Source organism: Rhipicephalus sanguineus, chromosome 3 (genome assembly GCF_013339695.2).
Source record: "Rhipicephalus sanguineus isolate Rsan-2018 chromosome 3, BIME_Rsan_1.4, whole genome shotgun sequence".
NCBI classification, from domain to species: Eukaryota; Metazoa; Arthropoda; class Arachnida; order Ixodida; family Ixodidae; genus Rhipicephalus; species Rhipicephalus sanguineus.
The window spans coordinates 186,874,593-186,900,265 of record NC_051178.1 but is presented as its reverse complement, the minus strand read 5'-3'; the positions used below and the strand labels follow the sequence as shown (position 1 = coordinate 186,900,265).

General features: G+C 44.4%; 1 protein-coding gene across 1 annotated transcript; it reads left to right on the top strand.

Annotated features, from left to right (window-relative positions):
- Positions 1-268: 268 nt before the first annotated feature.
- On the top strand, positions 269-24,211 carry LOC119387842 (replication protein A 32 kDa subunit-A). The gene is made up of 8 exons (XM_037655375.2): positions 269-464; positions 560-612; positions 1,554-1,649; positions 8,158-8,271; positions 10,110-10,289; positions 12,830-12,937; positions 18,747-18,841; positions 23,659-24,211. Exons 1-8 carry the CDS (start codon positions 446-448, stop codon positions 23,741-23,743), a joined length of 750 nt encoding a protein of 249 aa, XP_037511303.1. The 5' UTR covers positions 269-445; the 3' UTR covers positions 23,744-24,211.
- The last annotated feature ends 1,462 nt before the right edge of the window (positions 24,212-25,673 follow it).

Here is a 25,673-nt window from a genome sequence, read left to right as displayed (position 1 = left end):
CTAGACAAACGAATAAAAACAATAACCTTGCATTAAATGTTTAGTGCTGCCGACTAGCGGCTATTTTACGAAATTCTCCTTTTTTCTTCGTGCTTATTGCGCTCTTTCTAATTACCAGAATTTTAAAATACTTGACGCTATTAGTCTCCAGCTTAACTGTTACATCTTACTTTATCGTCGACGTCCTTGGTTTTCTTTTTGAGGCATAAGAACTGATAAGAAGGAACAACCACAGAACACCAACACCGCCTCGATTTCGCAGTTCATTTCTCCATGGCTTTGATACATTCTGGCGCGCTCCTGTCTGTGCTTGTCTGTGAGCTCGTCTTGTGTTGCCGGAGTATCTTTTTATTAAAAGCACGCCAACTTAATTGGCTGAAAGGCCTTGAAGTTACGATAGACGCCTCTAGGAACCATTAACTGTGTTGTGTCGCCCTATCTTACGATGGCAGCGTGGGGCGATGGTAGGTGAATCTAAAGTTTTGGTTCAGCCAGCGGACTTCATCTACCAACGATATCGCAACTAATGCAAAGCCCATTACATTCGCTTATCTTGCAGGTGGAGGCTTCATGCCACCGGACTCTCAGCAGGACACGCCTCAGCGCAAGTTTGTGAGTGTCGACGATAAATTTCTCATTTGTAAATATTATACACGACTAATATGAAAGCGACAGACAATTAAGCCAAGGAAAGCTTCCTCTCCTTGGCTTATTTGTCTGTCGGTTTCATTAGTTGTGAAAACGAGCCCCTCGGACCATTCCCTTACTTTCGTACGTTTGAAAATATGTCACTTTACACTCGAATCCGGTGCAATGAGGTGTTGACAAAGGCCATGCTAAAACCAGCAAACGACAAAATAGATATCTGCAGTGTAAACCAACACTAAGCATGCTTTTTTTCTTTTTTTCCAAAGAAAGCTGGCTCATACTTGTTTCATACGACCACCAAAGCTATAGAGCAGAGATGCATACGGGAAGAGAGATCGAAGAACAGCAGCGCAGTATATTTTGGCACTCGTGTCAACATTGTAACGCTCCTTTGTTGCACTCTTATTCTCATTATGAAAAGAAAGACAGGGAGACATCCATGATTATTTCATCGCAGCTGAGACATTTACGAAAGCAGAGACGGTGAGCACGACCGGTCAGCAAAGTGAAAGTTCTGCTTGATTTTGTTGTGTACACTGCCCTTAGAGCGATCATGGGTACCGCAAGTTTGCGTACACAAGCCAGCAGGCGTACAGGCGGACTCGACAAGTTTACAGACCATGAACGGGGTGTGGGGTTTTGAGTACGAAAAGGCCCGTCAGGCAGCTCAAAGGCAGAAAATATTAATCTCCCTAAAATGTTCCCACCTACCTGCACTGTTGTTCCTGGCGTACAAGCTGCGGTATTCTGACACAAAGCCATGTTAACATGTCTCTGCCATCATGTAGCATTATGTGTATTGCTTGCCTCGGAAACTGAATGATCAGGATGTGTTTTTCTTTTTGAAAAGCCACTTGTTCTCCAGATGAACTGGTGCCTTTCTTTTTCTATGTTTGCACTCACAGGCAAGCCGTCATGACAATGTCGTTCCATGCACAATAGCCCAGATCCACATGATGGGTCAGGACACACTGACTATAGGAGATCTTGAGGTGCAATATGTAAGTATTTTCAAAACGAAATTTATTTGCATTGTCATGTGTTGTATTCTTCGTGGCTCTGTTCAGTTGTGAGCAAAGAGGTTATGTAAGAAGGCATGGCAGTGTGGTCTCTAGGCATCGTAGTGTCTGATGATGTCTATAATGCACTCACTCTCTTTTCTTATATTGTTGCGAATATAAATGAAGGCTAGTCGAAATGAGAGATCACAAAGATCGCCACCAAGAAGCTGGTGTGGCTAGCAGCTGAGTCTGACATTGTTCTTTTCATCAGTTACCCTCCCATTTCTTACAGTGTTACAGAAGACTGCGAGCCACGTTTCTTTATTAACACGATAGCGTTAGAGAGCTCATTTCGCAGAAATTCCGCCGTTGGTGTCGGCGTTGCTTGTGAGCGAAAAATCATCCGTGACCGAAAAATCAAGAAATATGCAAATAAAATAAACAATAAAAATCTTCGGTCCCATTGAGGACCGAACCCGGGCCGCTTGAGTGGCAAGCAAATGTCCTGCCACAAAGCCACGATGTTACTCGCAATTGCTTCGGAAAAAAACGCTACATATAAGCCATGTAGTGGAAGGAGTCTCGACGCATTTTGTTCGGCAGGTGTCACGACGAAAATGAGCCCATTCGGCGATTTGTAGGCGCATTGGTGAGGCCATCAAACTACGTTTTATGTGCAACGCCATGCTTCGAAAAAAGCCGGGATAGTGCAGCCATCGCTCCTAAAAACACACGAACTTTCAAACAGCTCCAACAACGGACAACTATGTCCATCTAGTGGAAAACATCAAGCCAACGCTTCCTTTCTAGAGGAGGCATTGATCAAGCAAACAACAAAGATTGATAATGTGCTGCCATCTGTGAGGCATTGTGAGAAATATGTCTCCACTCTAGCACAGGGAAGTGCTTTAGATCGAAAACCTGTACCATTACTATAGATACAACGCGCGCGCCTGTGTGTGTCTGTGTGCGTGTGTGTGTAACAACACACATTAATAAGTATGCACATTAGTGGTTGAAGTGCGCACTAGGGGCCGGAATTCGCTATTGCGTTCAACTCTTAAAGGCGAAGCTTATAGGGGTCATGAACCACTTTTCCAAGTAATGATATAATGACCTTAGTATCGGAGTTTACTGCCTCCCGAATCAATTGCCGCAAAAATTTCTCGAATCCGCCAAGAATCAGCGGAGTTACGGGGGTTTGGCGCACGCTCCCAGCGCTTTCTCTCTTTTCTCGTGCCGACGAGCGCACTCGAAGCTAGACAGGGAGGGATGACACGGGGGAAAGAAGTTACGTCAGTGTGCGTCATGGAACGCGATCGCTCTCCCGCTGTGATTCGCTTGCGCGAGTGCGGCTACCGTGTACTGAGGAGTGCAGCGCCGGCAAGTGGCGGCACCCCACGGCAAGAAGCGCATTTGATCCGAACGCCGCTCTCGATTTATGTCGGCTATCGGCCAATAAGCATGCTATGTCTCTTGCGACGTAAACTGACAGATCCGCGACGTAAACTGACAGACGCACCTCCCACCGACGAGAGTGAGAACCGGCCTCTGTTTGAAAAGAGGGCGCCTGGGAAAACGGCAACTTCGCGCTCCGCTTGTGGCCTTTACGCGGCGCGCACGACTGTAGTATTTGGCAGAGCAGTTCATAGCCGTGTCAGCTTTCCGCAGGATGTGTTTTTTCAACAAGCCCAAGGGGTGCTTCATGACCCCTTTAAGGGTCCCCAATTTTTTTCTAAATCCTTCACTCTTGCATCTTCCACAATTGAGTACCTTATGTACAGGGTATCCCAATTATCATGCAGCAAGATATTTAAAGGAACACTAAAGGCAAATATTAAGTCGACGTTGATTGTTGAAATAGCGGTCCAGAAACCTCGTAGTGCTACTTTTTTGCCAAGGAAGTGCTTATTTTGAAATAAAATCACGTTTTAGTGGTCCGCATCACATTAGCGCACTTCAAATCACCCGCCTGAAAGCAGTATTTCGCACGTCACTGTTGCCGTGCCCAGCGTTGCCCGCCTTTACTGCGCGGCAGCGTGCACCATTCGGGCATCCGGCAACATCACATGCATGTGGTATTTTGTCGAACTTTCTGTCAGAGCGACTTTCACGAGCATGCAAAACACGCGGCAGTACGCGATCCCGAAACTACCACTGAGATGCGACTGCGTGAGCGAAGCAGGGCGCCGGGCGAAGCGCAGTTCGGGGAAAATGGAACCTTTGAACCACGCGCGCCGTTCCCCATGGCAACGCCAAAGGGGTTCTTTTTTCCATGAATCAAACAGAAACAAACAAGCTGCATTTTATTACGTGTCTTGATGCACGGAAGGTTCTTTTTTTATTGCAGCTAGTTTGATTACGAGTGATTAATTGTATTCAGACTCTCCCACGTCATCGGGATCACTTCCAAAATGTCCCAGTCGTGGCGCTCATCGTGTGATACATTTACCTTAATTTCTCGGTAAGTAGGGCCCTGCTGTCGATAATACTGCCATTTTAGACGTTGTCATACATTGAGCTTTCACTCTGACATAAATTGCTATTTGCCTTTAGTGTCCCTTTAAAAGCGAGGAACGGTCTTACGCGAAGCAAACCTAGTACATATTGTTCCCAGCAGACTGGAGTAGCGACTAACAAATTTTTGTTGATGAGGTTTTATTAATTAATCATTATTATATTTTTAACTCAAGAAACTAATTATCAAAATTTACACACATTTACATTTACAACAATACTGGGCTAATAAAAGGCATCCTCTCTCCCTCCATGTACAACACAATCCATTCATAGGGGAGAAAAGGAAAACTCATCCAGGGAACTGGGAGTGCGGAAACAGACAAAGGACGACGAAGAACTACCTTTGTCTGTTTCCGCGCTCCCAATTCACTGAATGAATATGTACCCGCTAGCCCAATTATCGTTCTTTTTAGAAAAGGAAAAGACAGGAAGGTTAACCAGATGTGTTTCCAGTTTGTTACCCGCCGCAGGGATTGGGAAACAGCTTGGAAAAAGGAGAAAGAGAGAGAGAAAAAGTTGAACAGACATGAAAGGCATTCCATTTGTAAGAAATGCAGCAGCACTTGACACTTTTAAATGCGAAGCATTTCTTAGCGAACCTCAGGCACTTTGGGCGTTTCTATCTACGTATCTATCTATCTATCTATCTATCTATCTATCTATCTATCTATCTATCTATCTATCTATCTATCTATCTATCTATCTATCTATCTATCTATCTATCTATCTATCTATCTATCTATCTATCTATCTATCTATCTATCTATCTATCTATCTATCTATCTATCTATCTATCTATCTATCTATCTATCTATCTATCTATCTATCTATCTATCTATCTATCTATCTATCTATCTATCTATCTATCTATCTATCTATCTATCTATCTATCTATCTATCTATCTATCTATCTATCTATCTATCTATCTATCTATCTATCTATCTATCTATCTATCTATCTATCTATCTATCTATCTATCTATCTATCTATCTATCTATCTATCTATCTATCTATCTATCTATCTATCTATCTATCTATCTATCTATCTATCTATCTATCTATCTATCTATCTATCTATCTATCTATCTATCTATCTATCTATCTATCTATCTATCTATCTATCTATCTATCTATCTATCTATCTATCTATCTATCTATCTATCTATCTATCTATCTATCTATCTATCTATCTATCTATCTATCTATCTCTATCTATCTATCTATCTATCTATCTATCTATCTATCTATCTATCTATCTATCTATCTATCTATCTATCTATCTATCTATCTATCTATCTATCTATCTATCTATCTATCTATCTATCTATCTATCTATCTATCTATCTATCTATCTATCTATCTATCTATCTATCTATCTATCTATCTATCTATCTATCTATCTATCTATCTATCTATCTATCTATCTATCTATCTATCTATCTATCTATCTATCTATCTATCTATCTATCTATCTATCTATCTATCTATCTATCTATCTATCTATCTATCTATCTATCTATCTATCTATCTATCTATCTATCTATCTATCTATCTATCTATCTATCTATCTATCTATCTATCTATCTATCTATCTATCTATCTATCTATCTATCTATCTATCTATCTATCTATCTATCTATCTATCTATCTATCTATCTATCTATCTATCTATCTATCTATCTATCTATCTATCTATCTATCTATCTATCTATCTATCTATCTATCTATCTATCTATCTATCTATCTATCTATCTATCTATCTATCTATCTATCTATCTATCTATCTATCTATCTATCTATCTATCTATCTATCTATCTATCTATCTATCTATCTATCTATCTATCTATCTATCTATCTATCTATCTATCTATCTATCTATCTATCTATCTATCTATCTATCTATCTATCTATCTATCTATCTATCTATCTATCTATCTATCTATCTATCTATCTATCTATCTATCTATCTATCTATCTATCTATCTATCTATCTATCTATCTATCTATCTATCTATCTATCTATCTATCTATCTATCTATCTATCGATCTATCTATCTATCTATCTATCTATCTATCTTCTATCTATCTTATCTTCTCTAGTCTATCTATCCCGCCTAAGTCTGGGTGGTCTCCTGTCGTCTCCATCTTGTATGTACCAAAATTGGCACAGCAGGGATCAGGTAGACGACATATTCCTGTCATAGGATGATAACTCAAATAAGATGTCGCCTTAACTTCCTGAAACCGCTTTCTCTCGTCACGTTGGCACATACCCGAGACCCAGATTAATGTATGCGGTATGTTCCACCGGGATGCAAGTCTCAACCAACACAGAACCAACGAGCGCAATACGTTGACACGCAGAGGAGTGCTAATAATAATATTGAGGTTTTATTTCCGAAAACCACGATATGATATGAGAGACGCCGTAGCGAAGGGCTCTAGAAATTTTGACCACCGGGTATTCTTTAACGTGTGCGAGATCGCACAGAACACGGCCATTTAGCATTTTGCCTCCATCGAAATGCGACCGCCCTGCCGGGATCGAACCCGCGACCTTCGGGTCAGCAGCCGAACACCTTAACCGCTACACCACCGCGGCGGACACAAAGAAAGTGAGGAAACTGAAGACAGAACAACCCTGAAAGACGCTCAACTACCATCCACTCGTCCACGTGGTCCGCAACGGGGACCACGTGGATTACGCAAAAACCGGCGTGAATGCTTCCTACAATAAATCTGCTGAGAGAACCAGGCCTCTCATCACTACCGGTGACATCAACATTGATTTATCAAGACCCAACAACGCTTGGTCCTTATACTGCGTGATAGACGGATTGGATGTGGAGAGGGCATCAAAAGACCTCGCTGCCACGTCCACGACAAGAGGCATCATAGATCATTTCATCGTAAGAGGCATCCAGGATTTCCACCAGCTGCACTATACCTCGCACTTCACTACACTTAGACTCCTCATAGACGCGATCACGAAAGTAACACGAAAGTAACAATGGATACGATTAACAAATCTCGTCTAGCTGCTGATGCTCACTGATCACGGTGATGATGACCTTGTTCAAGAACTGTCAAGAACCCCTTCAACACATACACTCGGGTTCGTAAAACGTGTGTGCGCTCTCCGTCATAACGGACAAGTATAAGCATAACAACTCTGTGACTGTAACGTAGGTGCAGTGTGCCTGCACGTGCCACTCGGCTGTGCCTATATCTAGAGAAACTTTCTTGAATGAAGCTTAGTTGCCAGTAACGCCTGTCCTGTGCATCTGTTTCTTCTTTGGCCTGTTCGGATTCGCGCTATCCAGTAATGAAGAATATAAGCACTGCATATCAGCTTACCGCGTCTGCTGTTGGTAACACCCATGTTGTTGTTACCATCGTTACGCAATTATAAACAACTGTTTATATAAGAGATATGCGACTCCTCAACATATTAGCGTGCGTATGCCACTTCCATGTTTCTCTAGCGTCATTCTGTAACGTTTCGCTCAATGTGAAAAATTACGCCACAGTCACCATAAAGCACATGCTTCGCATAACATCGATTCCCACGGTACGTGGGGTCTGCCCATTTTTTGATGTGATGTTAAGTTCAATCTTCCAGTGCTTGAAAGCTTTGTGGCTTTCACATTTGTGAGAACAAATTATTCAGCATTGATGCCTAATGCACGTATTTACTAATAAAAGATTGTCCTGCAAGGCATCTTTTTAAACGCAGGTTGCTGAGGGCACTTAAAGAAATAGCGCTACGTTACTTTCTGAAATGCCTTTTTCCTTTTTGCAGAGTAGCAGGCCAGTGCGTACTAGTGCAAGCCAACCTCTCCACCTTCTTCTAATAATTTTCTCTCTCTCTCTTGAATTTTGTTAACATGAAAGTTTTCGTAGGGCTACATTTTGCACCGCGTGCCAAGTCGTTGCCGTTTTGCCGTTAGATGTAGCTCATTGTTTTTGTTTTTTCTCTGCAACAGGTGTCATTGGTGGGACTGGTAACAAGTGTTGACCAGCAGAGTACTCGTGTGAACTTCACCCTGGATGATCGGACGGGGCCACCAATTGAAGGACTGATCTTTGCCCAGGAAGAGGCAAGTCTCTGATGCACCTGTGCACGCTCCTGCACAGGCAGGCAGGAGTTAAAGAACATTTGTTTAGTCATCGTAAATCGATAGACTAATGCTTTAGTTCATTTCAGTTTTGAGCTATGGTGCTTTCTATGGAATCGTTGTGGAACTGATTCTACGGATGCTGAAACCCTTCAACTTCAGATCCTTCAGTCTTTCTGCTCTACTTTCACATCTGATGGCATTAGTATTTGAAGCCACCACCGCCATGTTGATTATCTCACAGCCTCAAACCAGTGCTCTTGTGCATTGTTCTGTTCAAAGCACTTTTCAAAAGACAGCGCTGCTGCAATACACAGGTGTTACGCTGTGAAGTATACTCAACATATTGCAGTAGATCATACCAGGACTTACTTGGAAGGGGCCACCATTATGGGACATGCGTGCTCCTTAATTATACACGCACGCTCCCACCTCTTCTGTCATAAAAATATCACTAATAGTACATTCACACTTTAAATCTACGAACAGTATCAACAAGTAAAAAGTAGAGCTGTGCGAATAGCAAAATTTTGGGTGCGAAGCGAATTCGAATAATAAAGATTGAGTGCGAATCGAATCGAATAATTTCGAATAATTTTCGAATATTTCTCAAACATTTTTCGAATAATTCGAAGTGAAATTACAGAAAAAGTTGCAGAGAATCCCTAAGTATGTTCTTGTGAGATCGCAACATGAAAGTGCTTCTTTTCGCTAGGTTGATGAAGCTCTGGTGGGGTCATATTTCACAGTTGTCTTTCTTATGAAGAGTGAGGCAATGTAGAGGCCGAATTGTATTTATGTACATGATTTGGTGCAACCAAAGTGTTGCCGACAACACTTTACACGTGATAGGCAGAGATGCCATTTCCTCAGCCTCTCCTCCTCTTTCAACTGCTGTGGAAGGCCAACTGATGTGGCGGACAAGGGTGTGCTCCCTTCAAGTTTGGAGTTCCAAATCTGCCTCGTAGATGTCGATATATAAGAACATCTGAAATTTTTGGATGCTAAAAAGCTTCGGCGTCCGATTTTTCAGACTTCCTGCCCAAATTTCAGGTCCAAAACAGCATTAAATGAGCCCCCAACTCTGCCACATCTTTCATCTCCATGTTGGAACCAGCGTTTTCTTGAGTTAATACATTTGCGACCGTAGCGGAGCTTGAAAGGCAGCTTTGCCGCAATACGGGGGTGTGATGAGGTGAAGCATATTGAAAATCTAGGGACCACTTTCAAACGGACGTTGACTGTGTCTTAGCAAAGTTTGACCGTAACGGAGCTTAAAATGCAGCTTTTCCGCAATACCGGGGTGTGATGGAGTGAAGCATATTGAAAATCAAGGAACCACTTCCAATCGGACGTTGACTCTCTCTTGGCTAAGTTCGACCGTAACGGAGCTTGAAAGGCAGCTTTGCCGCAATACGGGGGTGTGATGAGGTGAAGCATATTGAAAATCTAGGGACCATTTCCAACCGGACTGTCTCTTGGCTAAGTTCGACCGTAACTGAGCTTGAAAGGCAGCTTTGCCGCAATACGAGAGTGTAATGAGGTGAAGCATATTGAAAATCTGAAGGGGTCACTTTCGACCGGACGTTGACTGCTTTTGTCTTTGGGAAGTTCGAATAGCTCGAATAGTACAATTTCAGTGCGAATCGAATCGAATAGCAAACACTATTCGAAAAATATTCGAAATTTCGAATATTCGCACACCCCTAGTAAAAAGGCATTCATTCGTTTTTTGAAGCTGCACGATTTTTCAGATGACTGTATTAACGGTAGCATCACTTTGAAAGCTCTGCTCTCAGCTGTCGTCTTCATAAATGCAGGAGCAGTTGCGTGTCCTGAGCCACCTCGTGGAAGGTAGCTACGTTCGTGTGGTGGGCCCGGTGCGTTCTGCTGAGGGAAAGCGCCAGCTCAAGGCCTTCAAGGTTTTCCCGGTGACTGATCTGAATGAGCTAACTCTCCACCTTGCCGAAGTGGTGCATGCCGGCATGGCTCTGCGTGTGGTACGTCTGGCACACATTCTTTCTCTGTGTTGTTTGCCCTCATTGCTTTTTATTTTTCCATGCAACGCTTCGCTACAAAGTCAAGCCTGAATATATCAAACAATTGCAACATCCCCTCGGAAATCTCATGCTACAGTATGGGACGGTACTGTGTGTAATGCGAAAGACATTCACCGTTATTTTCATTATATCAAAAGCTGTTCCCTTGCAACTGTGCTTTTCCTAACTATATGGCATTCTAAGTCTCTTCTAACTATAGTCGTGCCAACAAGATGGCAGTTTTTGTCAGGTTCTGTTAAACAAGGCACTGAATCTGAAGGGAAGGAAAAATGGGCATGTCTCGATGTATAGATGGCTCCTGCAGCAAATGTTTTATTTGCACTCCATAATAACGGATTTGCTTTAGTAAGCTTCACTGCTATGCAGCTCGAAACATGCTACCATATCTACACAACCACAACGCATACCCAACTTTCACAAGTTCAAAGTATGGAAGTAAAAGTGCACCTAGGTTTAATGTTGACTAGATTTCTTGACATGCACCTATGTTAACAATTGGGGGAAGAAAAAAAAAGAGATACAAGTGCAATTGACCTCCACAAAATGGGAAATTTATTTTCTGGGAAGTTCCTTTTTCGTCTGTAACCCAGGTTCTCTGATCCATTTCTGGATAGGCCTCAATTGTCTGCCAATTCAATGGTCATTACCTTGAAATCTTAGCCTACACAGAGTACAGTCGACGACCGATAATTCGGACTCCACGGGGAACGTAAATAAGTCCGAATTATCGAATGTTCGAAAAAAGAACGAATGCGTCAGGAAAAAAAATACTTTTATTGACACTTCAGGGTCCCGGTGGCCGAAAAAAGTTGTCAATGCGTTGCTGCCCGCACTTCCGCTTACGTGCAACCAAGTCTGCCTGTATCTCCGCCAGTGTGATGTGATCGCTGTACGATGACGAGCTGGTTTCGTTCGTGAAGGCAACGCGTCTGTGCGGTGCACTTAGCGGTCGCACAAAGAGGCAGCATGAATGGCAGCGCGGCGCATTTGGGTTCTCGCCTATTAAACGCGTGCACTACGCATGCAACTGCACCAGGCCACATGCACTATCGAGCAGTTGATCGTAAGGCTTGTCAGCGATTGAGCCGTACTGACGCGTTTGCCACCTGCCGCCATCACGCCTCCATGCATTTCCACTGCTTATCCGTAAAGATATCGCCGCACGGTGCCGTGATAGCGGCCCCTTTGAATTTCCGGTCCGCTTCACCCCATAACACTTCGGCATCGCAACAAAGCTGACTTTCGGACTCTGCTACTGTCGCAAACAGGTCGACTCGCGAAAGCGCTGGTTCAAACCTATGAGATGATAGACGAGGCAGAGGTGGGGGCTTCAATTATCGCCTTTCGGACCTGCAATTTGGGCAGAAAGTCCGAAAAATCGGATGCCGAAGAGTTCTACCGTCCGAAATTTCCGACGTTCTTGACCATTGACATCTATGGGGCTGGTGACGGTGCCGCGAAAGCGTCCGAATTTTCGAGCATGTCCGGAAAATCGGGCGTCCGAAAAAAACGCAGTTGACTGTATCTGCAGTGTTTCATTGTCGTCGGCGCGGCCTTCGGCGCTGGCTGTGAGGGCACCGTTGGCGCTATTTAACTCGGATCTTTTGAGACAGCAGAGCGTAAAATAAAGCAAGTCTCAAGATAAAAATGAATGCGCGCGCAAACCACTTTACCGCAGACACATTCGGCAGAATGGCAGCAATAGCAATGCAGCGCGGGGATACAGGAACCGGAATGTAGGATGTTTGCGATGTCGATACGATTTCCCACAGTTGACCAGTGCCTCCAAGATCGGCATTTCCAATCTTAAATCTCTGAGGCATAAAGTAGCGATCGAAATAAAGCCTCATAGATCACCAATTAGCTTTCGTTTTGATCTCTGAGGCCATACTTTGTATGGTACGGGTGCCGAGGGAGATAATGGCTGGCGATTCGGCGTGCGCGACAGTCTCGGACAGGGTCCGGATTATCGAATGTAGATCTCGCAGCTGTCCGAAATATCGGTCGTCTTCACACATTACTTCTATGGGATCATCGGCGGTGCCGTGCGACTTTCCAAATTACCGAGCATGTCCGAATTATCAGTGTCCGTTTTATCGGTCGGCGACTGTAGCTTAACAAAGTGAAATATCCATGAATGAAGTGGAAATGTTTCTTATGAAATGTGTGCTGCAAGGCACACTTTTAACGATAAACTTGTGCTCACTCCTCTAATTGTCACGTCTGCAGGATTTTTCGTTGACAGCTATGGAGATCTTACAGAAAGTATGATTGGGAAGACGTGTTCAGTGCCTGTTTACTACACAGTTGTCATGAGTGCATTCATTGCAGACTCGACATTTCCCACTTGCTGTTACAAACATTTAAAATGTAACTGCAGTAGCCGCATGTTTTTCCTTAGGGAAACCCTAACAGTGTATATAGTCTGTGTAACGTGTTTTCCTTTCTCTTAATTCTTGATTGTGCTCCTCTCCCAACAGGGCTTTACTGGTCCCAGTTCAGTGAAATTTGAGCCAATGGACACAAGCACTAATTCATTTCTTGGTGCTGGTGCTGGCAATCTTGGTTTGAACCAGCAGCAGAAACTGGTGTGTGACATTTCTTTCCATGTGCAATGAAGCATCATCTGTTTTAAAAGTATATTGCTGTGTATTTTTTAGAGCTGTGCGAATAGCAAAATTTTGGGTGCGAAGCGAATTCGAATATTGGAGTGTGAGTGCGAATCGAATATTTTTCGAATATTTCTAGAATATTTTTTCGAATACTTCGAAGCGTAATTGCAGAAAAAAAGTTAGAGAGGATTCCTAAGCATATTCTTATGAGATAGCAACATGAAAGTGTTTCTTTTTGCTAGGTTGATGAAGCGCTGGCGTTTCATAGTTGTCTTATCAAGAATGAGGCAATGTAGAGGTCGAATTGTATTTATGTACATGATTTGGTGCAACCAAAGTGTTGCCGACAACACTTCACACGTGATAGGCAAAGATGCCATTTCCTCAGCCATAGGCGTGCGCAGGGTTCCCCATTAGGGGGGGCAAAGGTTCATCGCAGCGCCCCCCCACCCTACTAAGTCAATGTATGGGGAAGATTTTGCGCCCCCTCCCACTCCTAGGTGACTAGAAGGGTCAATGTACGGGTCGGATTTTGCGCCCCCCCCCCCCCCCCCTCTTAGATGATTAGGGGGGGCGGCCGCCCTCCCTGCCCCCCCCTGTGCGCACGCCTATGTCCTCAGCCTCTCCTCTTTCAACTTCTGTGGAAGCCCAACTGATCAGGCGGACAAGGGTGTGCTCCCTTCAAGTCCGGAGTTCCAAATCTACCTCGTAGACGTCGACATATAAGAACGTCTGAAATTTTGGATGCTAAAAAGCTTCGGCTTCCGATTTTTCAGACTTCCTGCCCAAATTTCAGGTCCAAAACAGCATTAATTGAGCCCCCACCTCTGCCACATCTTTCATCTCTAAGTTGGAACCAGCGTTTTCTTGAGTTAATACATTGGCGACCGTAGCGGAGCTTGAAAGGCAGCTTTGCCGCAATACCGGGGTGTAATGAGGTGAAGCATATTGAAAATCTAGGGACCACTTACCATCGGGCGTTGACTGTGTCTTAGCCAAGTTCAACCGTAACGGAGCTTGAAAGGCAGCTTTGCCGCAATACGAGAGTGTAATGAGGTGAAGTATATTGAAAATTTGAAGGGGTCACTTTTAATTTGACGTTGACTGTCTTTTGGCCAACCCGTACAAAAATGTATGTAGAGAGTCTATAGACTGTCTAAAAATGGGTTTAGGCTATCTATAGACTGTCTAAATCTATTTTTGTAAGGGAAGTTCGACCGCAACAGAGCTTGAAAGGCAGCTTTGCCGCAATACGAGAGCGTAATCAGGTGAAGCATATTAAAACTCTGAAGGGGTCACTTTAAATTGGACGTTGACTGTATTTGTTTTTGGGAAGTTCGAATAGTAAAATTCCAGTGCGAATCGAATAGCAAACACTATTCGAAAAATATTCGAAATTTCGAATATTCGCACATCCCTAGTATTTTTCTTTCCTTTATGAGTTTAGTTTGATTAATTTGACCCTAAAAGGACTGACAATTCTAACATGCCTTCTTTTCTTCCCTGGCGAAAATGTTTGAGGCCCGTGTACTTCGATTTAGGTGCACGTTAAAGAACCCCAGGCGGTCGAAATTTCCGGAGCCCTCCACTACGGCGTCTCTCATAATCATATTGTGGTTTTGGGACGTTAAAGCCCAGATATTATTATTATTCTTCTTTTCTTCCCTGAGAAAATTCATCAAAAAAAAATTGGGGGAGGGTCGAAGCATGTATGGAACGGTGTTTCAGCTCCACCACTACAGTCAAACCTCGTTACAATGAACACCACATTAACGAACATTTCAAATTAACAAACTTTTAAGAATTCCCGTGCCGACTGCTTATAGTTTCAATGTAAAAATATTTCACTACTACGAACTTCAGAATAACGAACATTTCAGAATAACGATCGTTATTTAATTCCCGTGTAATCTTAACAACACCTCATTACTACGAACTTATATCCCGAAATGCGGGGATTCTTAGATTTCAGTGTATCGGTCATGGCAGTCGGAGCTGTAAGGTAGCAGACGACACAGCGTGAAGAGCGGACGCCCTCCCGCAAAAACCTGATGGCGCGGGAGGAGAAAGACGCGGGCGGAGAACTTTTTTTTTTCCCCTCTGTTGAGGAGGCGACAACGCATCAGGTTTTGTAAAGGCCCAACCGCATGCATTGCACGCAACTTTCGAGCGAAGGCGGCTGCGACAAACGGGCTCCATCGCGACGGGAGCACCCACATGTTCGCGACGAAGTGTCACGGTTGCTCAATTGAAAACTATTGCGTGCGCGCAGGCAAATTACGAAAAAGAATTACAGAGTAGATGAATGACGACATGCCAAATTTATTATTGTCTTGTTTGAGATAAGGATGCCATAAAAGCGTTTCGTGACTTTCTTTTTTCGCAATCTTATGTTTAACCGCGACAGTAGTATCTGCTGTGATCCCATGGGGCGCCCGGAAGCGTACGCTGCCTACGCTACGTCGTACTTTGCAAACTGCGTTATGTTGGGGTTAGTCCACGAGGCGCATCTCGACAACGTTTCCTCTCGCTGTCATAGAACGTTTAAGAAAAGCCGCAGCGCCTCACATCGTTGCTTCGCAGGGAGAAGGGCTACCTCACACGACGACGATGTTGACATTGCAGCAAGCTACCACCAATGCAGCAAGCTACCAACGAAACATCAAAACGATCCGTCGATCAATATTAACGACAAAATACGGCCGCTGCCTCGCTCTCCGCGTGAGATGGGGCTGTAAAGAAGGTAGTCTATAACTTGCATTTCTTGAAGTACGCGCCGATTGGAAGCATCACGAGCAAATTGCAACTGAAGCGAGGGTCGGAGATGCCGCCATTTTGCCGACATCATCATGCTCACTTCAGGGCGACAAGCGACGGCGATGGATGGCCCTCCACGGCAGCAAATCCTGTCGGCTGTCGCTCAAAACTCGTGTGCATGCAGTTGGGCCTTAAAGGATTGCAGCGATGACATGTACGACGATGTCACGGTAGCACCCGAAGGTCGCGACGAGTCCGTGTCGGCCACAGATGCGTTGGACTACTTGAGGAAACTCCGCTTATTCATAGAAAAAAGCGGAACAGCGACCGAAGCGGCGCATAAAAATGCGGACGGTCTAGAATCGTTCGTGACGCAGAGTTTGTGCTGCACCCGTCAAAAAACGGTCACGGACTATTTCAAATAAACGTGCCTTGTCTGACGTTCACGTGTGCATTGTTGTGAGAAACGAGTTCAAGGACGTACTGTTGCAAAGGTAGGGCGTTTGCGTTACTGAAATTCTATTGTTATGGTAAATTTTTGGGCTTTCACTATTACGACCTTTCAGAATAACGAACATTTTTGCGCGGTCCCCTGAAGTTCGTTATACCGAGATTTCACTGTAATGTGAAACCTGTGGAGGGGCGGAGCATGCAGTGTGCGCTGGTGTTTCCCACAGCAAAATTACTTCAAATGGGCAATGAGAGACGGAAGAAAGATTAGACACAGAGACCCACAGTCCGCTTTTAGTTAACGTGCATGCTGCGAATCTTTATTTTTCAACTACGCACCAGAGAAATCTCCCGCTGGCGCATCATTGCAGGTCAAGATCCAGTGCCTATATATACAGGGTGGCCGGTGAACGGTTGTGCAGCGTCAGCAGTCGGTTTTTTTTTTAATCAAGAAACTCACTAGCAGACACTGCCTGCGTCGGTGTTGTCTTTCGCGGGCAAGGGCGCGTTATCGTTCCTTGCGAGCTGGTAGTTCAGCGTTCATCGCAGAAAGAGCGTTTTCATAGTCAACGCGCGCCGTTCGCTGTCTCTCGCCACACAGCAAGCGCTGAGGCAGTGGTGCCCTCTCTTGCGCTCAAGCAAATGGACCATCCCGACAGCGTCGACGATGCACGCCGCGGCAGCAGACGACAATGCATGATGCACGCCGACATGCCGAGACCCTAAGGTGCTTCGCCCCTAATAGGAGCCCTTCCCCGATTAGAAAAATGGGGGCAAGCGAACCTTGGCGTGTGCGTGCCTGGCATATGCCAACGTTCTTTTCTTTCTTTCTGTCGCATTGCGCAGTGCATCCTCCTAAGTTTTTTCCTTCTTCCATGCTGGCAATGGACCTTCAACTGCATGCTTAGCGGCACAACACTTCTGTTGCTACAGAAAATTATGACAGTCATTCGTGAAACAATGAAAGGCTGCAATGAAATGTGGCAGTGTGAAATTGCAAGTTACCTCGATAAATGACTACATTGCCATATCAGAAATGGCTGATCACCGACAAGCCCACAATTGAGAGAGAATCAATTATTGGAAAATGCTGCATACAAATATGCATGTGACTGGTGCTGGGTTTTTTGTGAATGATGCCACCACCACAGAAATCTGTAACTCATTAAAGCTTCGCTTAATTCCTCAAGCATTACAATGCAGTATGATACCGAAACTGCATTTGCAGCAGCCTAGTCAGTGTCATCACCATTGCCATCACAACATGGCGACTATAGTCTATGGGTGATGAGTCTGTACAGTATAACAACTGTGACATGCTGCTTTCAGTCCAGTTACGAGTGCACACTTTCGAATGACGAGTTATTTTACTTGTTCTGCTGGCAACAATGAGTTGTATCATATGTTCTTGTTTGGTAGAATCACACACGTTGCAGGACAGGCCAGCAAAGTGGTTGGTCTGGCTTGGGCCAGAATCCCGTAGCGGTTGCTAAGCAGTAAAAATGCAGGACACAAAATATACGAACAACTGTATGGAAGACAACATGTTTGTTCTTCATAGTGGCAAAGTGTTGCAGAGTGTGATGATGACAGACGTTAAACAAATAATGTTTCATTCTGTGCAGATAAATTATACCGGTGTTGCATATTTATTCCCTTTGCCAGAATTAGGGATATATGTTTTTCTAGCTAAGAATTTGGGTGTGTGTTAGATTTCGATGGAGTTTAGGCACTCCTATGTATGTTATTTTATATTTTGAGCCCATTAACGGGGTCCTGCAACAATTTTTCAAGTTAATCACTGAATGACCTCACTATCAGAGCTTATTGCCTCGCGAATCAATTGCCGGAGAAGTTTTTCGGGTCCCTTAAGTACGAGCAGAGTTACAGAGATTTCTCATACGCTTTAAGCGCTTCTCTCTCCTTCTGACCCAACAAGTGTACTCAAATCTACTCAGGAAGGTGGGGGGGGAGGGGAGGTGACAAAGGGGCAAGAAGCTAAGTCTGTGCGTGTCATGACCCTGAGCACTTTTTTTGTTTGTTTGTTTGAATGCGTGTGCTCACTTACAGTGTGATCGCTTATGTAATTCTTTGGTGTGTAATTCTGACACTACAGAGGGCAGCGCTGTTGCAGCCACAGTAACTATGCAGCACAGGAATGCTCAAATTAGCCTGTGGCTGAGCCCACCACTCAGTGACACAGTCGGGACTACCACGACGTAATTTGTCGAGAAGAGTGAGCAATTTTTAGCTGTCTTTGGAACCTAATTGTGAATCCCCTGGCGCATGCAGTGTTGTAATATTTGGCTGACATGTTCACAGGAGTCTCAACTACCACTTGGCATTGTTTTCTGACCGGTGTTCGGTTTGGGAGCGCATTACAGTTGTGGCAAATGGTGCTTACAAATATGTCAGCTGTGTGTTTTTTTGTTGCGTCTTGCTTTTCAATCTGTCTAATAGTAATTCAACCAGTTTTGTCAGTCCTTTCAGGGTTGAACTAATGAAAGTCAGCCGTATACCCAACAAATAGGTATAGAGATGATGAATGTGACCACATCGATATGCCCCCATCTTTCAGGTGTACGAAGTGATCCGGGAGTGCACAACAAACATTGGGATCGGCTTCGATGAAGTTTGCTCCAGACTGAAGTCTATGCCCAAGAACACAATAAGGTATCTTCGACCCCTTTTTTTAATTCTTCCTCTCCTCTCATAATATATGGAAACATTTAAATCCATAGTAAACCTTTGAGCAAGGAGACCATGCATGTGCATACTGTGTGGTGCGTTAAAGGAGTGGTGACAGAAAATTTGTGAACCTCTGTTATTTCCTCTTAATCAATGCCTACTGACTCGATAATAGCGGTATCGAAACTCATTTGCCCCAGCATGAGGCGAATGTTTAATTATATGCTCGTATGTTACGACCGGAGGCAGTTTCGATTTCGAAGAGCACTCGGTGGCCCCGTGACGTAGCCAGCCTACTCGATCAGGTGATCGCGAGAGCCAGTGACCAGCTTCTGCCATGTTGTCAGCGCTGCTGTTTCGTCTGCTGTGTTGAGCAGGTGTTGGACGTTGCGAGTGCATGTTTCCTCGATCGTCAAACTATGTTGCTTATTTAGTACAGTGATGGACGAAAGAGCTGGGAGGAGTGTAAAAATCTGTAAGAAAAGCTCGATTCACTTTGCGAATCTCACCGGTAGCTGCGATTTTGTTCTTGTCGTCGTCGTCCAACTGAGGCAACGTTTCCCGCCAGGCTTGGAGTAGCCGCAGCATTAGACGCTGAAACATTTTCGTTCCGATCATTCGTAAAGTAGCATGATGAGAAGTGACAAAGGAAGCAGTGAAATCACAACATTGGAGCTCTGTAACAGTGTTTATGCGTAACATGCAAGTGACGTGATGTACGCTTTAGTGACTCGTATTTACATCACGCAACGCCGCGTTCTCAAGGCATACCAATCACACGTACGCATGTCGGAGGGCCGAAGCAGTTATTTGTCCACTACGCAATATGATCCCGGCAGCAGAGTGCTTTAGTTCGTCTGTAGACTTCCTAACATTTGCGGGTACCTGGTTACCGGAGCTGTTGACGGCTGCAGCAGTAGCAGCAACTGCGGAGCCTGTAGCGACATCTTGTGGTGTTTTGTCCATTACAGTAATTTTTTTCCTCTTTTTTCCGTCACGTTGCTGTTCTTGTCGGGAAAAAAAAGCAATGAGAATACTGTGAGTTGCTAATTATCTCACCGCTAATGCTTTACATAGAATCAGTAAGCGGGTAAGTCGCTGCGATGTTATATTGTAGGTCTCTGGTTAGGCTATGCATCATCAGGTGTCGCTACCAGCGTTGTCCGTCTCGTACACGCCTCCGGTAACCCGGCCAGAACTCGTGACGTACGTGGTATCCGCTCGATGACCTCATCGTCTTTTGCTTCTATTCCTGATTCCGCACTTTCACAAACTTCAAAACTCAATTAAAATGCTTTTTAGGCTGCATTTGTGGCTAATATTGTAGAGATGGGGCCTATATGCCATTAGTGTGATTCAACAGTCAAATTCTGTCCAAATTTTTGTGTCACCACTCCTTTAAGACTCCACGTGCGCAAATTGCGCCAATCTGCACCAACTGGAAATTACTGCTCCAGACTGCTCCAAAAGGGTCCTTTTTGCCTAATTTGCGCCATTGCTGCGCCACATGGTTTTGTAGCCAAAAATAATGTTTCGCGGACAGCGCGCTTCGTGAGCAGAAGTACGTCATGGTCGCCATGTTGTACATTTGCGCTGCTGCATTTGTTAATGGTGCCACTAGAGCCCCAGCCGTTGTGACAGCCGACGCAGTCCAATTCAATATCACTTGCAACGTCGCAACCACGCCGCAACGTTAGCTTTCTGCAAGCGATGCACAGCGTGTACTAGCCGTGGACGGAGGTGAGTTTAGGTTGTCGCCTAATAAAAACGTGCATTATGGTTACAACAGCGCTACGCTTGCTGTGCCATGTGCGTGTGTTTATCGTAATAGCGTCAATGCAGCAAGGTTATAGTTTTCAAATTTTAACTTTAGCAACTTTGCACTATAAGTGGCTGGAGAGTTTATTATTTTTTCGTGTGAATTTTCACCCAGCCAGACAGATCTCTGTCGAATATGTTCACATTTAAAAGGTTTCTAGGTGCACGACCCGCAACGCTTAGCTCCGCAACAGCGAGCTGCTTTCGTTTCTACAAAGCGGTGCGCGCTTGAACGCGGTCCCGCACAACGAGGCAGCAGCGATCGGCGGCTAAAAGCGTGCAGTAGACTTGAAGTAGCGCTACGCGACACGCGTGCCCAAGAATGCAGCTGAAGATGCTTATTGCGATAAGGTTGTCATCGATAAGTCATACTGGCGCGTTCGTCGGTGGCCATCACCTCGCATTTGTTCTTTCTCTATGCGTACCCGCAAAGGCATAGTGCGGGACTCTCCAGCTCCGTCGATGCAGTAGGCCGATAAGTAGTCGCAGCCTCAACTGATTTCGTTCGCTCAAACCACTGCTGAGAGCGGCATGATCGCGGCACGTGAATGCATTAGCCACGTGTTTTCTGTATTTCGCGGGGGCTTTTCTTGCAGCTTGGAAAAAATGGTACACGTGAAACTTCCTTTATCGCAAATAATGCACTGGGAGTTTCTGAAAACGCTCTCGAACTTTGCTAATTCCATTTCTTGCCTAAAGTCAATATTTAGCAGTATAGTTTAATTATCTTAATTAACAAACTAATTACAAAAACAAAAATTGTCTGTAGTGCACAAGGTGGCGGTCAACAGTATGGAACTGATTTCACTCGCCTGCCTCTAATACAGTAGAACCCCGCTGTTACGTTCCTCACTGCTGCGTTTTCCCGGCTGTTACGTCGTTTTCCGCCAGTCCCGGCATAGCTCCCATAGAATACAATGTATTGGGAACCCCGCTGTTACGTCATAACTGTCGGACCGTTCCCGTATGATACGTCGCGAAGTGCGCTCGGAGCCGACCGAGTGACTACCAAAGAGAGCAGCCATGGTGCATTTTCACGCAGCTTGGCCTCGTTTGACCGTAATATTAGCCGCATGAGAGGCGCAAGCAACAGAACCTTTCAACTGATGCAAACAAAAGCATGGCCTTCGAGATTCAAATTGCAAAGATGGCGTCTATGACGTAACTGCTCGCGAAAGCAAGGCCTTCGAGATTGGCATTTACTATTAACAAAAGCATAGCCTTTGAGATTTGTATTGCACAAACATGGCGTGTATGACGTAATTGCTTGCGAAAGCAAGGCCTTTGAGATTGGCATTCACTTCTGCCATCGCGTTGGCGTAGACTCATCATCATCGTTATTTGTCGGAGAACAGGAGGAGTTCGAGCTGGTTGGAGCTCGCATGGTCGTGCATGCGGTTCGCGGTCGGACTCGCCGCGCCGGTCGTGATTGCGTGTGCTTAGTTCTTTCATACCTACAGCTGTTGGTGTTAAAAAAATCACATACGTTCATTACATTTCTGTGGATGAGGCCGTCCTAAGCTCCGCGTTTCTATCCATCGACTAGATCGCGGCTGAGCGCGCCGATTTTCGTGCTGCTCGTAAGAATTGAAATAAAATTCTGTACCACTAAATATTTTGCCGTTTTTCCTGTTTTTCGGCTCTTACGTTTCCCGTCTCTTACGTTTATTTCCTGCGGTCCCTTCAAAAACGTATCAGCGGGGTTCTACTGTATTGCATTTTTTAGCCCCTTGGCACAAATTAGCTGGGATACCCGGTATATTTGTGCGTTCACTGTGTTGCTATGAACAGTTTTCATGCTGCAGCCAGCATGTTGGTGCAATAGCTTTCACTATTTTGTGTCGCCGCTTCTGTACATAATCCTACTTTTGTTTATTTTTTGTGCTTATTTTGTGGGCTTGCTGCATATGTAGAAATGATCACGTAAACTAAACGAAAACTTTAAACTAAATTAAAGCTACATTTTCTTCTGTGTGCTTTATGAAAAGCCCGTGCCTGCTCCAAACACAGGGGTGGCTGCTCCAAAAGCAGATTTTGCCTGCTCCAATGGCTGCTCCAAAATGCTGGAAGGCATTCCCACCACTGCACGTGTGCTGGCCCACACGTGCGTAGGGAATATATAGCAGTAGTGTTCACTTACTTCATAATTGTCATTTTCCACTTCTGTTGCCCCTTCTTGGAACTAAGAGCATCATTTGATCATTAAAGCATTAGCTCTACAAAAAGGTTGCACTCTTGGCCGTTTATCTAGTCCCCAAACAAGAATTGTGTGCCTTGAATGCCCTTTGCTTAATAACTGTGTCCTTGGCTACTTTCCTATCACGCCATTAAGCGCACATGCAATTCATGAGCTGGAAGTACAGAGCATGCAGAAAAAAGTAATAATCATGCAATAGGCAAATAGGCGTGCAAGTGGTGACAATTATTTCTTGAGGGCTTACTAAAGTCGCAAAGGGCGCAAGCTTTCTTTGGAGCATCAGACAAAAGTGCTAAGCTGAGTACATGCGTTCTGAGAATCGCTTGCTGAAATTTGTCAAGTTTGTATACTCCCATAGCTTAACATGCAAGCTGGTTTAAGCATTTCATATTTAAACAAATACAAATATTAGTATGAATATGGTGAGCAACTAGGCTAGTTGATAGCAGCAAAAACCGAAACAGGATGCGAGGAGAGAGTTTGTGCTCTACATGTGATGATATACCTGTGCACAGAATTGAGGGTGATAGCCAGGCCCGTAGCCGGAAAGGGGACTGGGTGCTAGCCCCCTTCCCTCTTTTGAAATTTTTATGGAGTGGGGTGTCTTTCACAAATTATCAAGGCCTTCAGCACTGGGCTCCCTCTCGAAAAAAATTCCTGTCTCCGGGTGTGGTGGTAACAATAACCGTCTGGTTTTGGTTAGAGTAATTAATGTCTTTAGATTAAGCGCAACTAGTGGCGGACTGAGCTACAGCTCACGTCATTATGAAATGCTTCTCTTTTTCAGGGACGTAGTGGAGTTTCTTGCCAACGAGGGACACATTTTCACGACCATGGATGACGAGCACTACAAGGCCACAGATTCGGCGTAGCTCTGCATTCCACCACGCCTCCCCTGTATTTTATAAATGTGTACAATGTTCATATTTACGCCCCACCATTTAAGAAAATGCGATGGGTTGTGTTCTTGTATAAGTTAAGCCCTTGGTCCTGCCTTCTCATAATGTTTGCAGTCGGGTGGCGTTGCATTGCTTTTCCCTGCTGGTGTTTAGGCAGAAGGCACATAAACAAATGTGAAAGGCCACATTGTTGAAAGCAGTGCACTTCACTATACACTGCAGCGACGTTATGAAAGCCAGCAGACTGCACTTCATTTTCCCTGTGTGGTTTGTCATCTGCTAGATGGCAACCTCTTTGAACGTTCCCAAATATTCTTTTTGAATACTTAAGACAAAAAAACTTTCCTTTTATATAAACCACCATTGAACTGTGCCGAAGGTTTTGAGCTTTAATAAAACCGCAGCTTTACACGCCTTCGTCAGGGGTCATTATTTGTTGCCTCACAAATAATTAAGTTTTCACAGTGGGAAGCATTCTCTAGGGCAAATAGACATGGCACTGTAGCTGACAAAAGGGGGGCATTCACAGCAGAGCTGTCTCGCACACTGCGCCTGCCCACGCACCCAAGGCGTGCAGTACCACCATGGCTGTGCTGGAACGTCAGCAGTGTTACTGCACTACTGCTGTTTGTGCAGCCACACTGACAGCATTCACGGGAGAGCACGGGTATGCACGCCTTCTCTTCTGTTGTGATGCCACGTTCTGAATGGCTTGCAACAAGCGATGCCTTTTTTTTTCCTGGCAATGAAAATCGGTCTGACCAATCAGCATGACTGGTTCTTTTTCTCTATCGTGAAGTGTCACCGACCTGAAATGTTTCGATGCAAACGGGGCTTTACTCCTACTAGACAAGTCCATTCATAAGAGTTGGCATTAGAACAACGTGAGCCCATTAAAAGTAAGCTGCCAACATTTCAACTTTATTTTCACTGTACAATGATGAACATATACTTATATGTACAGGTTTTATTCATGCAAACACTCAGTAAAGGTAGATATGCTCAGATCCTTTTCTTTTGCCCGGTTTGCCAAAAGTGTTTGTCGATGGCTAACGTGCAATTTACTGAGCTACTGAAATCACGTGTTGCAAAACCGTTTGAGAGTCTAAGAGTTTTCACAACTTGTTTAAATGACAGAATATCAAATGCATGTCATTGCACATCCAACTTGGAGCAGTAATAGACAAAATGAAAAAGCCGACTGCTTTAGTTGCTGTTGTACCACATATAACAATAGGGAGGTTTAGCTTCAACGTATACTTCTTTACGTTACCAGATACTGGATGGAATCTGCGCATGCGCGAACCTTTATGGAACGTAAACTACTCGCCGGATAGGCTTTAAGTTCACGGCCCTATCTTGCAAATCCACCTTCGTTTCGTGGCTACTCGCGATATCCGCTTCACAGAGACTCCAGTCGCCGAGTCAAAATGAGCCAAAGTGCGAGTGCCACTTACGATCACCTTATTTCAGCCGGATTACTGAGGCTAGAGCGACCAGAATACCGAATCCGCTAACGTGAGAGGCCTAAAGACGCTGACAGGCTGGATAGGTGGCGCTATCTAGCGGGGCCAAGGTGTACCAGGTAAGCACAAAATTGTTATTGTAGAAACATCGGGCATTCTACTTCTAATGTAAATGCCTTGCAACGGCATAATTACAAATGAGTTGCCTTTTTAATCATTTTTTCCCCTCAAGAACACTAAATGAAAACAAACGTGTCCATGACTGGTTGCATGAAGCGTCACAAGATGTCGACACCATCGCCCGGTAACCCGGTATTGCTAAACCCCTTCGCTTATACCGGGATACTGCACATGCTAAAAACCTCTCTTATGATTTTGCTGCAGCGCAATTCAATATTATCTAAATTAAATTAGTTTAAATGCAGTTATCATCACCA

Bases quoted from the DNA above. Each gene is read 5' to 3' on its own strand.
- LOC119387842 (XM_037655375.2), top strand. The intron at 613-1,553 runs GTGAGTGTCGAC...TTGCACTCACAG, and splicing joins ACACGCCTCAGCGCAAGTTT to GCAAGCCGTCATGACAATGT. The intron at 10,290-12,829 runs GTACGTCTGGCA...CTCTCCCAACAG, and splicing joins CCGGCATGGCTCTGCGTGTG to GGCTTTACTGGTCCCAGTTC.